The sequence below is a fragment of the Ambystoma mexicanum genome, chromosome 6q (genome assembly GCF_040938575.1).
Source record: "Ambystoma mexicanum isolate Mex_15411 chromosome 6q, UKY_AmexF1_1, whole genome shotgun sequence".
Taxonomy (NCBI): Eukaryota; Metazoa; Chordata; class Amphibia; order Caudata; family Ambystomatidae; genus Ambystoma; species Ambystoma mexicanum.
In genome coordinates this window covers 125,598,658-125,614,450 of record NC_090937.1, presented here as the reverse complement: position 1 = coordinate 125,614,450, position 15,793 = coordinate 125,598,658, and the positions used below count along the sequence as shown (strand labels likewise).

General features: G+C 47.7%; 1 protein-coding gene across 1 annotated transcript in view; it reads left to right on the top strand.

Moving 5' to 3' along the window:
• SMARCAD1 (SNF2 related chromatin remodeling ATPase with DExD box 1) overlaps positions 1-15,793 on the top strand; it is a 1,912,998-nt gene that overhangs the window by 1,051,480 nt on the left and 845,725 nt on the right. The window contains exon 11 of the mRNA XM_069630562.1: positions 10,878-10,968. Coding sequence (XP_069486663.1) covers positions 10,878-10,968 — 91 coding nt within the window. The remainder of the gene's footprint in view (positions 1-10,877; positions 10,969-15,793) is intronic.

Here is a 15,793-nt window from a genome sequence, read left to right as displayed (position 1 = left end):
GACCAAAAACATTCAAGATGGTCCACCTACAAGGCGGCCATATTGAAGCACTTCTCCACTCATAGAAACCCCTAAAAGGCTTGCAAAGCGGCCTACAATCTACAGTGTGGGGATGATCAGGCCCCACGAGAGTTTGTGCTGGAATTAAAACGCGCCTTTGCCCAAACTACCGGGAGGGTGCACACGGATAGCAGGGAATTTATTACTGCCTGCTTTTTATTACTGCCTACTTTCACGCGCTCCCAAAATACATTATGATCCAGCTGGTGAGGGATTTCCATGATAAAAGATCTCTGGACTGGGTAATAGAGCAGGCTACCCGGATATATGAAGTCCAGAAACCTGCAGAAAATAAAAATCTGGGTAAAAACTCCAAGCACACCAACAGCCCTGCTACTGCTAAGGTGGCGGAGGTGAAGGTTGCCCCATGTTGGACCTAGAGTTGGGGGAGCCTAAAAATGCACCAATCCCAAACCAGCAAAATCCGAGACCCAGAAGGCCTTCAGACCAATCACAAACAGGTGGCGGCCAGGGAGGTAATCCCACCAATTGGACCCCTAACTATGTAAGTCCCAGATACAAGGGCAACCAACCTATCTTGGGTTATGTATGGACTCCCCCAGCTCCAAGGGGGGCTCAGGTAAGTACTATCCCGGGAGACTTCCCCCAGGAGGGCAATAATCCTCCAAATGCTGGGTTAAGTGTATTTCCCCAGTATCCACAAAACCCCAACCTGCAGGACAACCCTCCTTTCTTTCCCTGCTTTCAGGAGCCCAGACAACCCAATCCGGGAGATGGGAGGCCAAGGATGGACGGTTACCAAAATCCACAATATCCAGGGTACTCCGGGAGAAGGGATAGTTACCCTTCCCGTGAACCAACTAGATTTTAACAGAGACCCCCGTTCCAGCCGGAACGGGTGTCTCAACTGGAGCGCCAGGTCCAGAACCTCACCCAGGATCTGGGTCGCATGTTGAGGGCTCAACAGAACCCTCAGATGAACATAGCGGCTCAGAACCCCACAAACCAAGGGTCTGGCACCCCAGAAAAATGATGGGGAGAGAACCCAGACAACTCACCGGTTCCAGAGGAGGCGGCATGGGGGCAACGGGGTGTAAAGCCCTAGAGGAAGCTTCCTTCCTCACTCAGAACAAAAATCTCTTGCCCCTGAAAATCTGCAACACAGGGAACAGAGGGTGGGTAGGAGAAATAAAGACACTAAAAAGGCCCACTTTGTGGAGGAAGTTGGTGTCCTCTAGTTTGAAGGGGAAGAATCCTTAGAGGATTCTGGGAAAAAAATCTTCTTCAGGCACGGGGGAACTCCTCCAAAAGAAAAATGGGTCCCAAGAGATCTAAATGAAGACTGGATGGGTGTCGGGAATGATTCAGAGTTACTCATCCCTGAACCGCAGAATTCTCATCATGAGAAGAGAATAGTAATGGAGGGATCCTCCCCACAAATTGGTTGTAGTGATTGCCACCCGGTAAGCGGGGGCCGCACAGAGCTAAGGGAAACGGGATTCCAAAATCTCCACTATTTCAGGATGCCACATTTTCATTAAAGATCCCCAGACTCTGTCAAAACTTCACTGTGTCAGAGCCTAAAATAAAGAAATTGACCACCCAGCTTGCCCAAAATGTACATTACCTTTGTTCGCTTGAGGAGAAGGAGGGTAGATTTTATGCCCCGGTCCAAGTGCAAGGGCAATGTACATTTTCAGTACTGGTGGAGACTGGATCCCAAGCCACTCTTCTGTCAAAAAGGGTCTTTGAGCATCTAAATTCAGGAAGGGTGGAGAGATACCAGATCCCTCTCACCCCTCTTCCTGGACAACTCCAGAACTTCGACAGGAATAAAATTCCTGTCGAGGGGAGTGCGGATTTGGAAATAAAAATTGGACGACATAAAGTGAAACACCCAGTCATAGTCGTGACTCCAGCGGGAACACCCTGTCTACTAGGGAATGACATCCTGCGCAGGTTGTCCCCCCTAATAGACTGTGTGAACAAGGTCCTCTGGACTCAGACTAACGGGCCAATAAAATGAAAACAGAGTGTCAACCATGTTAGTTTAAATGGTACATGCCTCATGGTTGAACAAAAACCTCATCATATGGAGTTTCGTTTCCAGAACAATCAAATACCTGACGTGACAGTAATTGCTGTAGGACAACATACTGGTGATGCGAACACCTCTCCCTTCCTGTAAATCAACCTTCCTTCCAGTTTCTAGTGGCATTGGCCACTGGAAGGAAATACTAAGACATTTTATATTGATTCACAATCTGAAAATCCCAATTCCATAGTCAAAAGTGATGAGAAACCAGCTCAAAGTTTAGCTGATATTCAGAAAATTTGAGAATAGTTGTTCATCCCTACTCAGTTAAATGAGGGGAAAGAGTCTGTTCTCGCCCAAGTGTGCGTGAACAACAGAAAGAGCTTCATCAGCGAAGACATGTTCCGAAAGCTCCCAAAAGATCCAGCCATTCCCACATTTAAATTGATCGATAAGTGGGAAATGGGCCTGGAAACTCCCAATTCCAAATATCTCCTGCCTAGCAGGTGTATGCACAAAATTTCTATAGGTAACAAAAGCATAGAACATAATTGTTGGGTTGTGCGAGATGTCCCTGCTGAATTCTATTTAGGCAGTGACATTCTCAATCGGTTTGCCATTAATTTGGACCTGATAAATTACAAAGCCTGGTCCCGAATAGGGGGCAATCCCATGGACGTTAATGATTCAGAAAAAGCATTTCAGTCAGCCCAGTTGCTGCCGTATGCGGTTGAATTTCAAACTGGAGAGGTCACCATCCCAGGAGGGACCTGACTATTCCCACTCGAATTAAAAATGAAAAGAGGACAAAAACTGCTAAATCCTGATGCATACGTGCACCTCAATGCCCATCTCCAACAGCAGGGGTTGGGGTTAAATCCAACACCATTAGTCAATGTAGAACGCAACACCATTCCAAGTGGTTGATAACAGCGACATCAGGAGTATCCCTCTGGTCGGAGGTACCATCATTGGAATGGTGGTTGATGATCAATATTTTTCCATGGATCTAGGAAATGAACTGATAGGACCAAGCCCCAATGACTGTTTTGACCATGACAGTGACAATGACTTACCACCAGACAGGATCTTCACCCGGCAAGGGGGGGAATTGCCTGGTGTACTCTTCCTGCCATTACGGTGAGGAAGAGGTGATCTGTGACATCAGGCAGGATGAGGTGATATTCCAGGTCCACAATGACTGCCTCTCCTACCTGAAACCCTATGTCCAGGTCCATACTCTAACCAGAGACCTCTCCACCCAGCTGGAGGAGGTCCGCTCAGATAGCAAAACCGGAAGTCTTACCAGGCTTCGGGCAAATGGTTGAAGAGCGAGTCAACCTAGCTGATGCCCAAGAGACTCCGGAGCAAAAGTTGAAACAGGTGTTCTTAGATTTTTAAGATCTCTTTGCAGTGGACTCGTACAACTGTGGTCGCACCGAAATCCATACAACAATTCCCACGGACCCTGGAATGACTCCTGTGTTTGTGGAGCAATATTGCTTGCCTCTCGCATCCATGGAGTCCCTGACGGAAATAATCAAAAACCTTGAGTCCCATTGGATAATTCGTCCAGTCCACAGCACATTTAATAATCCAGTGCTGGGGATTTTAAAACCAAATGGCCAGTGGAGACTCTGTGCTGACCTTAGGGAGTTAAATAAAAGGGTCCCCATGTCCCGATGGCCTCTCCCGTACATTGACCAAGGACTGGCCCAGATCCAGGTTCAAAAGTATACACTTCCATTGACCTGACCAATGGGTACTGGACTGTGCCCGTCAGTAGGGAGGACCCAATACAAGCTGGCCTTTACCTTTGGGAGGGCAGCAGTACACGTGGACCCAGACTCCGGCAACAAATTTAACATCTTTCCACACAAGGACATGCCCGACTTGGGTGAAAGGGGTAACCTTGCCTATGTGGATGATGTCCTGATAAAAAGCTCAACTGTGGAGGAACATATAGCAGAAATCCGGTATGTTCGGACCCAGTTGAGGGTTGCCGGAGCAAAACTGTCCTTACAAAAGGCACAGTGGTGCAGGACCCGTGTCAACTTCTTGGGGTATGAGAACTCCCGAGGGTCTCTGTCCCCAGGAAAAGAAAGTGGAAGCACTCCTAAAACTGAAAGACCCCACAACTCTGTGTGAGCTAAGAAGCCTCGTTGGACTGACAAATTACAGTAGGAAGTTCATTGAGCATTACGCAGAGGTCACAAGACCCCTGATCCATCTGTTGAAGGGGGAAGTCAAGTGGGAGTGGGGTCCAGAACAAGCTGAGGCAGTAAAACAACTGAAAAGAAGCCTCTCACAAGCACCTTGTCTAGCTTACCCTGTCAAAAACAAGGAGTTCTTCTTGGAGACAGGGTTCTCGAATACATGCGTGACAGCAGTGTTATATCAAAAGTATGACCAGGTCAATAAAGTCATATCCTATGCAAGCAAGACTTTATCCTCTGTGGAGGAAAAATTCAACGATTGTGAGACCACTGCTGGCAACAGGGTGGACATTGCCGCCCATTCATCCAGGGGGAACACATCATAGTGGAGACTCCACACCAGCCTTTGCAATACCTCCAAAGTGACAGAATCCGGGCCGAATATGTTAGTAATTCCAGAATTACTTACTGGATTCTGACAATGCAAGGCTTTACTGTGGAGGTTATGGCCAAAACAAGATGAGTCCCCTTGCGCAAGGTCTGGCTGACTTGCATAATTGTGCCAGAGAAAACTGTCTCGAGGATGAAAGTCTTAAAACTCAGGACAACATGGAGGCGTACATGAATTCCCCACACAGTCTATGAAGAAAAGTGTGAGGGAATACCCACAGTTTATGTGGACGGGTGCTCCTACCATGTTGATAGCAAGGGGGAAAAAGGAACTGGTGGCCTGCGTTGGGAATACCTGGGTGAATGATGCCCCGGAACCCTCGTCTGGGTACAAAATCGGTCCCTGCAGTAGTCGAGTGCCAGAGTTGATGGCAGTTCACCAGGCCATCCTCACTGCCGTCCAACAGCAACTCCACAAACTGGTCATAATCACTGAATCAGATTATATCTGGAATGGGGTAGTGGATCACAATCTATTGGAAACAGATTAAGGGTCATTCCAGAATAGAGGGGTCAGACAAAACTGGAAACGACCTACCTGATCAGTTGGCCAAAACCGGAGCCATGCAGGGGGGGGGGGGATCTCCTTGAGACCGTGTCCCTGTTTAGGGAAATCCAGGTCACTCCCATCACTAGGTCCCAGACAAATGCTCACAATGAACTCTCAATTGCCCAGTGGAGTAAGGAGACCCCAGATGCTGATTTAATCACACCACAAAAAGGGGATCCGATTATTGGAAAATGTTATCAACACATTGAGGACCCTGAGAACTTTCCTCGGACGGATACAGATTACATTGGGAAAGAGGACTTCAGGGTGTTGATGAAATGTCCAAAAATGTTCTGAATCCAAGATGGTTTATTGGTAAGGAGATACATCTCTGGCTGTGACCAGTGGGTGGTACCTGCCTCATTCAGAAGCCTGATGCTTAGTCACGCCCATGACGCAGCCACAGTCGGTCATCGAGGCTTTCACACTACTTTAGAAATCTTGCGGGATGTTACATACTGGCCCCACATGGGGCAGGACCTCGATCAATACTTGAAGGGGGTTTTTGTGTATGCACAATTTCAGCCAACTTCACTTGCACACCGAACTCCCCTCAAGAAGAGGGGGGATGACACTGCCTTGGTCAGATTTACAAGTAGATTTCATCGGGCCTGTGATTCGCTCGTCTAGGGGGGAACAAGTAGATGTTAACAGTAACATGCTTGTTTACCAAATGGGAGGAATGTCTCCCGGACCCAAATTGCAAGGCAGAAACAGAAGCTGCCCTGATGATCAATCACATCTTCTCGCGTTTTGGCCTACCCCAAAGGATTGAGTCAGACCGAGGTAGTCACTTCATCACCGACGTGATGACAAAGATGTGGGAGATACTTGGGGTAAAAAGGAAACTTCACATTGCATACCGCCAGTCCTCTAGTGGGGGCGTTGAGAGGTACAATAACACCATTGTGAGCATTCTAAAAATGTTTGTTGCAGATTCTGGGCCAAGTTGGGACATCCGATTACCACTTGTACTTATGGCCATCAGATCTACACCTTCTTCTGTGACCAATATGTCTCCATTTGAGCTGATGACTGGACGAAGGATGGTGCTACCTCAGCATCTGTTCTATAGAACACAAGAGCAGATACTGATAAACGCCTCCACAACACGCGAGTATGTTGAGAATCTGAGAAAACACCTTCAACATGCTTTTGCGTACGCTCAGCGGAATCTGGAAAAATATGCAGAGGGGTCGAAGGCTCAATATGACTTGAAAACAACCAAAAAGGAATACCAAGTAGGAGACAGGGTCTAATTGTACAATTTCCAAAGGAACCAGACCAAAGATCGGACATTTTTACCAAGCTGGCGCGGTCCTTTTGGAATTGTAGATTAAATTTCATCTCTCGCCTATAGAATCTGCATCCCCAAAGGAGAACTGACAGAAGAGAAATGGGTCCATATTAATCAGCTAAAGAGTTGTCACCCTAGGCACACTTTGCATCAAATTGAGGAGCCCAGAGAAAACCAAATAGAGGAGACATCTGGAGAATAAGAACAAGCAAAAGAAGAACTAGAAGGGAACAGATAGGTTTATCAGTATAATTATTTAACAGGGAGTCATTTTTTCTTCATTGTCAGGACGAAAGGGTTTCCCAAAACTTCTAGCCAAATCCATAGTTATCTGTGTCTTGTGAGTGAGCATTTGTCTTGTGGTCTGAAAACGTATTATAGCAATGCATGTGTGGCCCACTGCTGTCAACCTTCCCGGAGGGCAGTCAGTGGGAAAATGTAACTAGTTTGTATTTATTTAATAGATTCATACTGGCTGTGTCCTTCATAGACCAAGGAGGACATCCCCGGGGAAATGGAAATGACAGATCGAAAAAGAAACTGGGGGTGTCGCTCCACACCACAAAGAAAGACCCAAGAGAAAGATGTGGGTGTTGCTCCATACTCCTAGAGACAACGTGAGGATTGTGGCAAACCCCACTGTGCCCTACTCTCCCTTGACTAAGATCTCAGAAGAGTTGAGGGGGGGGGGTTTGTGGGCTACATTGACCCACTCTGCAGAATTCCCATCCATAACCAAGCTGCGCTTCTGCAGTCAACAGCAAAATGGCTGCACTGGTTCCTTGGAGCACCATTGCATCAAAACTGTGTATTGCAGCGACAAAAGGATGGCTGTACCATCATGCCAAACACCTATTGGGCGAGTTGGAACAGGGGGCACACCGAGAAAGGTGCCAGTGTATTCTTGGGTGCACCCAAAAGAAGCGAATCAAAGCAGCACTGCTCTGCTACTTGCAAAAAAGTTCCCATTGAAAAGGGAATATTTTACACTGAAAAGGATGCTGCCCTGGCACTATTTTTATCTATTCCACATCACATTGCTTTTATTTATAAGGCCCTGCCATATCCATGTTGTGCTTCAGCAGAATAAAGCATGATCCCTGCATGACAGGCTGTGCCAGCCAAATCCGAAAAAAAGGGAAAATAAACATCAATTTCAGCCACAGAAAACGCTTGACATTTGAGTGTCAAAATGTCAAAAAGATTAAGGCTTATCAAGGCTTATCAATTGGGCCTATGTCAATTTCAGTGCATCTGTGTTTCAAGCAAGTTGCTGTATAAAAGGAACTGACTATGACAGCAGAACAATGTGGGAATTCAGATGGAAGAGAAAAAACGAATTTCAGAGGAAAATGCCAGCAGGCATCACCACATTTCAAAATGGGCTTTTGCAAACCAAAAAATAAAATGCCTGTTTTAAAAGTACAATGTTGAATAAAAACGTGTCCCTGTATAGCAATATAAAGGGGTTTGTGCTGGGAAACATATGAGACGTTTTAGTCAACAGGCTTTCTTCTGATTCAGAACAAATTGAAAGAAAATAAGGAATTAAAATGCATTGGCTACATGGGGGAAATCTGCCCAAACAGGTTTCTGCTTGGGTGGGGTTGCTAGCAACAGAAGGAGCCAAATAGATTCTAGGACACATGAGTGCTAATTGCCACCTTCGAAAACTTTGAATGGACCCAAAGCATTAAACAGTCCGGGTTTGGTAGACTTTTGCCTGGGCTGAGGCCTCTTAAAATAGAGGTTTTGGGACATGAACATGCGAAATAGGAAGTTGCACGTCCCCGCAACTTCTGCTGGAGGCTGCAAAGCCAACTCAAGAGCAGCCTTGTAAGCTATGCCCGTATATGGTGAACAATGCTGAACATTTGCCTCAAAAGACTATTTGATTAATAAACTTTCATGACGTTTATCTCTGCAACAGGACTTTGCAGAAATGTAAAAGGTCAACAGCGTACATGTAATTGTGTGCTTTTTAATTTAAGACGTTGTAGCCTCCGCTGCCATATTGGGAACAGAAATGGCAGAGAATTGGACAGTCTGAGGAAAGTGTACATGATGCCACTGTGATATTCTATACGTACATACCTTATGACAATATAAGTAATACATTTCTCACTAAAAAGTATGAAAAACTGATAGAAGGATGAAAAAAGTCTGATAAACTGTTGAGTCGAACTGCCATGTTCAGCATAAAATATATAATCTGCCCATGTAATATGTTAAGATGCCACAACTGTAAAAATGTGCCATTTATGTCAAAACTGGGTTGTGGCAAAATTAACTGTCGGAGGTTCTGTACATAGTAAACCCACATCATAAAGCTGGTGTCATGTCTCTGAAAGCCCAATCAGCCGACAGGAAGGCGGTAACAATCAACCCTGGCCAATCCAGTTGTTAAGAGGCATGCTCAGCTAAGCCTGCCCTACCATATAATTCTGTGATGTCACCATGCTTTATATAAAGGGTGGCTGACAGAACTCTAGAGACTCTCTCCTGAATTTCCAGCACCTGCGTTCCTGATCTTCTACATCCATCTTGCAAAATTCTAGATCCCAGCAAGGCCAAAGCATAGCTGATCCTGTCCGAGCAAGGCCATTGATCCAGAAAACCCCACTAAAAACCCCATAGCAAAATCCCACTAACTTCAGGGAGAAAGGGGAAAGGTAGCTAGGCCCGCTTTGGGATTCTCCAGTGCCGCCTGCTTGCCCTGCTTACCCGCTCCATCCCGCTGAGGCATCGCTGTGCCGTGACCAGACCTTTGCCCAGCTGTCTTTTGCGAGGAGAGCCTGCTATCCTGTGACCCGAGCCTTGAAGTCCAGAACCCGGTTGGCTGTTCCTAATCCCAAATCCAAGAGCGGATTGTGAGTATTTCCCCTCTCATAGCAACTCATAGCCTAACCCATCTTGATACTTTGTCTTTGTTCTAACTCTCTAAGTAATCCTATCCATACACTGGTAACTTGTCCAAAACGTTTACCATTCTTTGTGCACCCTGTCCTTGTTTTTCTAGTGTTGGTGCGCTTCTTTCATTCACCACATCTTGTAACTCCTTAGCAATATTTGGAATCATTTAAATTAATTCCCACATAGATCTGAACGCGGGGTGAAAGGCTTAAGTTGCAAATTAACCTGGGATCGTACCGGGTTTTTCTTTAACAATCTAGTCGGAATAATATAGTTTAAGTAAAACTTTTCCTTCCTTTCTTTCCAAACCGATTTTCGTTTTGAACTGCTTTATTTTCCTAAAAGTAAACCTCATTCTACTTTGAAAATCTCATCCAGTTCTTCAGCTATAGCCCTCCTTTCACTTCTATATTGTCCCCGTGATGTGCCTCTATCCTCCAGCCCAAAAAATGCTTTCAGATTTAGGGTATTTCATACGTTTTAAAAAAGAAAAACTTTTTGACATTTTAAACCGCAAACTAGAAAAATTCAACTTTTCCATGTGTAATTTGATTGCACTGTTTTCAATTTCAACCTGCTTTGTGAACTGTATGCCTTTTGTGATACCTTAATTATAGTTGCTAGTGATATGACATCCCTGAGACTGTGATAAAACCTATGTACATCCTTATTTAATTACACATATAATTAATTATTTGTTAAAATCTGTGTGTCATTTTAGGCCATTGCCAGGGTCGGATTTTGATTGTTTGCTGCCTCATTTCACTGACTATATGCTGCTTCTTTCTATCCACGCAGAATTCGATTAATTGTGGGTTGAGGGAACATTGCAGGGGGAAACCTTATCTAGGGGTGCTATCTATCCTAATTGAAAACGTGCTCCTTTTCATTTGTGCTTTGGATGTGTTCTTGTAGAAAGTTACCCAAGTGTATTTCAATGGGGTTTTCTTTGTAATTATCACCCCATTGGTGGTTGTTGCCCAATATAAAAATGGTGTGATTTTCTTTGAAATTAAAATAAATAAATATTGTATTCCTGCCAATCGGCCTGGTTGTATTTGTTAAAAGGGGTGTGAGACGGGTCGGTTATCAGCTTAATTTGAATTCACAGAAAATAAAGATGAAAGGCATCTCAATTGAGCGCTACATACAAGGCTAAGGGCCAGGGTCCTGGTCCGGTTGTGACACCCGATTGAAATCCTTAACACTAACAACCTAAATGTTAATTTCAAGACTAAAAAAGTTTTTTATATGCAGTATGTCCCAAAATGATTATTTCACTGCTAAAAGTGTTTTGCAGCCCATCGGATTAACTACTCCTATCACTTTTGTTTAAAGTGTATTTGAGAATATATGCATTTCAGGTTTTTTTTTAGATTGTTGGTTAGAATCTATAACTGATGTGGTTGGTTCAGCTTTTCATGTTTAATATTTATTATCCTTATGTCCTTTTAGCCTGGAGCTGAAGCCATACCAGAAAATTGGTTTGAACTGGTTAGCGCTGTTGAACAAGCATAAAGTGAATGGCATTTTGGCTGATGAAATGGTACGTCTTTCACTTTCCTCCTGCAATTCTTCAAATAATTTTTCTTTTTAATGGGATGTTCATAGTGACGTTTGTGTCTGTATTATTGTTGAGATGGCTTTCCAAAATTAACCAGGGGTGGATTTTGGGAGGCATACCTATTAAGCTGAACAGGAAAGACACTGAAGTGCGGCCAAACCCAATCAAGGTAGGTCACAGAAAGGGCGTGCGAGAGTGGTCCAGGGCTATGATGATGCACACAGAGCCCTCCAATAATTCCAGTTATACAGGTCATTACACAATTCTACAATGAATTATTAGACCTTGTTGGGAAATATTTTCTTTTTTCATCCACCCCCCTCTTGCTCCCTAGATTCCTATGGGACAACCTTTTCTTTTTGTTTGTTAGGAGCCCAGTCTGGACTTTTCGGAGATTAGTAAAGCTTTCTGCTTTCTTCTCTTGCCTGTTTCGCTCATTTTTATGGGGAAACTGACTAGTCCTTAAGACTATAAGTACTGAGAGACTGTCTCTTTGAGAATTCTTGTATTCTCCAGCATGGGGTCTGGCATGGATTCACATGCTCATGAATATTCCCCGTCGTCAGGCTGGGAATCCTCGGTAAAGAAAAAAATCAGTTTCAGTTTCGTTTCTGAACTGTCTTTCTACTAATAACCAATCACTGGTCTCTGGGTCATACTGCCCCCAGCCAATGACTGCCCTCTACCTAAGCCCCTCCTCTGGCAGCTATCTTTAGATTTTTACCGCACGTTCAAGTGTTGGGAGTCCTCGTGCTATAGCTCTCGAGCTTTTACTGCGTTTTCGTGCTTTTTTCAAAGAGATTTTCTCATTTTTCGTTTAAATCGAGCCTCAAGCTCCACCGTTCTACTTCCGATCAACGGTGACCCGTTTCGGAATTTTCTACACCCCTTAAGGGTGAAGTTTTTGTCGAGTTACGCTTCTTGGAGGATTCCAGAAGATCCAAGGCCTACCTTGGACATGGCCCAGGACAAGGGAAGCTCGACGGCCGGATCCAAGATGTTCAGGAACTGCCCTGGATGCGGGTTACAGAATGTTTTCAAGGAGGACGAGCATTCAAGATGTCTCTACTGCCTTCATGAGGACAAGACGCACGTGGAGAAGGACTGTGTGTTCTGCAAGAACCTATCTGAATGGACCATGAGGGATTGTCATACCCGCCTCGCCAGCTGGCTGGAGAAGGGCCCAGCAGGTGAGAAGAAGAAAAGGTCAGAGCGGTCTTCGAAGTCCTGTGAGGGCGCCCCGGCGACGGGGGCCCAACAGAAGGCTAAGCACCGCGAGTCTGCGGGCACCGGGGGCTCTTCGGCTGCCAGGCAGGGCGCGCCTTCCACGGCACCATCAACCACGAGCCAACGCTCTTGTTCGGGGAAGAGGAAATCCGAGAACCTGGGTAAGCTTCTGGAGAGGCCCCGGTCGATCTCGAAGGGAGCCGAGGGGGAGCGAGGCGGTGACCCTCCCCCCAAGGTGAAGATCCCAGGACGCACCTAAGGTGGTGAGGGCCCTGATCCAACCGGCGAAGGCCTCTATCGAGGGAGTTGCAGTGGCCCTGGAGAAGCCGGCGGAGACTACGCCAGTGGAGGCGATCTCGGGGCCCAGAGCTTCCCTGCCACTGCAGAGGGAATCCTCTTTCGAGCCCATTGACAAGACCCCCGTGGAAAAAGAGGGGGGGCGGTGGCCATTACGGACACAGATTCAGCCTCTGAGGAGGAGCTGGTGGAAGCCGTGAAGGGCCTCAACGAGAGGTTTGAGGAGGTACGATCCCACGAGAGAGATCCTGCTGATGTGATCGAAGAAAGCGACGATGGCGACGACGAAAGCCCAGTAGAGGAGCAGCCATCCCGCCCGTCGCTGCCATTGCCCGAGCCTCAGGACAGCTCGGCGGCCATTTTGTTGGCAATCCAATCCTTATGCACCCAGATAAGGATGAGATTACCACGAACCCCGGCGGAGGATCCAGAACCAGGACCGTCGGGAAGCCCTCCGAACAAGCGGAGGAGAGTCCACCCTTCCCCGCCCTTAGTGCCCACAAGGCCTGTGGAGCCCTCATCCCCCTCGCCCGACCCCCGAGATGACACGGCGATGGGTACAGTGAAGGGGACGGATGACGACAGTGGTGACGAAGGGACGGACCTTCCATCACCACCCCTTCGGGCTTCTCCGCCCGACGAAATTGGCTCTTTCCACGCCATGATCGCCAAGTCATACAAGCTCTTCCAGCTCTGCCCGGAGGAACAGAAGAAGGAAGGCTTCCTCTACCATCGGTGGGAGGCGAAGAGAAAGACGGTCCTCGCGGTACCGTTACTCGACGATATCTGAGATGAGGGACTTGCCGTCCTGAAGAACCCTTCCATGACACCCGCCAAGTGGGACCGGTACGAGAAGTAGTACCGGGTCCCCCGACGCTGCCCCCTTGTGCCCCAGGGCCCAGTCTACACCGGATTCGGTCGTCTCAGCAGCGGCCAAGAAGAAAGCGGCGGGTGCGGCGGCTTCAACCTCCACTTCCCCACCGGACAGCAAGGGAAAGAAATTGGACGCCATGGGGCAACGGGTAATCTCGTCGGCAGCGACGACAATTAAGGCGGCCAACGCCTTAGCGATTGTGGCCCATTACGACAGGGAGCTTTGGTACAAGATAGCTCCCCTGCTGGACTTCCTATCAGACGACAAGAGGGCGGAGGCCCTAGAGATTCTGCAGGAAGGTGAGGTGGCGTCGGACCACGCCATAACGGTGGCAACGGACATTGCCGACACCGGATTTCGCCTGTTAGGCAACAGTGTTTGCCTTAGATGACGAGGATGGCTCAAGGCGATGGACTTCCATCAGGACGTTCAGACCAGGGTGTTGGACATGCCGTTCGACGGCAACAACCTGTTTGGAAAGGTGGTAGATGAGTCGCTCCAGGCCATCAAGACCGACACTGAGACGTGCCGAGCCCTGTGAGTCCTACAACGACGACGGCCCTTTCAGAGCACCGGAGGCAGACAAGGGGCCTCCAAGGGATCCAGCGGTGGCTCCTCTTGTCATGATCTCTGCTTCCAAAAGGTCAGGGTTTTCCCAACTCCCTTGGAAGCAGATCCATAACCCAGGTTCCGAGTGCCAACCAGTCCCAATTGGGACCTTTTGGACCCAGTCCTGGCGCCAGTGGCACCAGGCTTCTAAATATGCCCAGTCCCAGCGCTGGAAGCGCCTGGCTCATAATGCTTGGGTGGACTTACCTGCAGCAGACCATGCTGCTTACTTGCCTGCCAGTTGAGCCTCTGATCCTCTTCTGTTTGGAACTACTTTTCCTGTTGGGTGGGGCAGGAGCCACTCCCTAGATTCAGAACACTGGAACTCTTCTGGAAAGCAGGCACTCTTTTCTTAGCTAGGCGTGGCTGTGGAAGGAGACGCCTAAGCACTACAGGAGGCTATTTAAACCACACCTGATGGATGAATCTTGCTTTGCGTTATTCTGCATCCTCTGCAGCAGAACGCTCATCGTGTCTTCTGCATCTGATCCTGGGCCTAAGGAAAAAGGCTTACCATCCTGAATCCAGTCTTCAGCAACACCTATAAAGACAAGAAAGAACAGGTTAGTATTACGGTCTTCAGTGACAGCTCTTCACTTACCTGGTCCATCGGCTGTCACCAACGCCTCGCGGTGCATTCCGGCATCTGAAAGACAAAGGCTTACCTACTCTTCGTGCGCTCCGGAGGTCTTCACACTGCATTCCGGCATCTGAAAGACAAAAGCTTACCAACTCTTTGCACGCTCCGGAGGCCTTCGGCGCTGCATCCCGCTTCTGAAAGACAAAACAAGGTGCGTTTAAAGACATTGGGGAACTTTAATACTCACGTGCCATTACTCCTTTCCACATGTAACCCAGTGGGTATTCCGGCACCCTGCAGCCGCTCCAAACATGTACCTGCAAAATAAAAAGACAGTTAGAGCGCATTGTGAAGCAGGCAACAAGCGCTTACTTACGTGCTTCCAGGCGCTTCTATTCATCACACGGGCTCCATCTTCAACTCACTTCAGCCCGTCATCCGCCATCGCCGGAACCTTGCAAAACAAGAAACATCATTACTAAAGACTTTAAAGACATTAGAGTTACTCGAAACTTACCGTTCGTGCAGTAAACGACGGACAGCAGTCCTCTGAAGTCAAGAGGCCTGCTCCCCTTATCCAGTGAAGAAACTGGTTACAGCACCCTGCCCCGAGGCAGATGGAGAGCACGGCGTTCACTTACCTGAGGTGAGAGCGTTAACCTTTGGGGTTCTACAGGAGAAGAGAAAGGGAAGAAGAGAGAGACAATAACCCAGTTCCTTAATCCCATATTTTCTATCTTCAGACATCTTACCCTTCAAGTCAGACATACAGTGCACAGAGGTCCAGCCCAAAGAGCCAGCCGTGTGTTGCACATCACCTTTGAAGATACGGTATACGCCCAGTCAAGACCGGCGCCTCTACGGGAATCAGGTGAGCATTACACCTCTGCGTACCGCCAGGCGGCCCGCTCCTCGTCCCAGGAGGCCTACAGAGGTAAACCAGGAGGATCTCGCCGCCATCGTCAAGGAGGCCAAGGCGGCAAGGCCACTTCCAAACAAGACTGAACTTGCCGTAGCGTCGGGCCCCCACCGAAGCACCCCGGTGGGAGGCCGGCTGACGAAGTTCGTCAGCGTGTGGGAGTCGATCTCCACCGACCGTTGGGTGCTGGATACCCTGGCCCGCGGGCACTTGCTAGAATTCCTGAAGTGTCCCCGCATTCCTCCCATGGCCAGGAAGGAGAATCACGTCCCTCAACTGCTGTTGGAGGTAAGGGCGATGC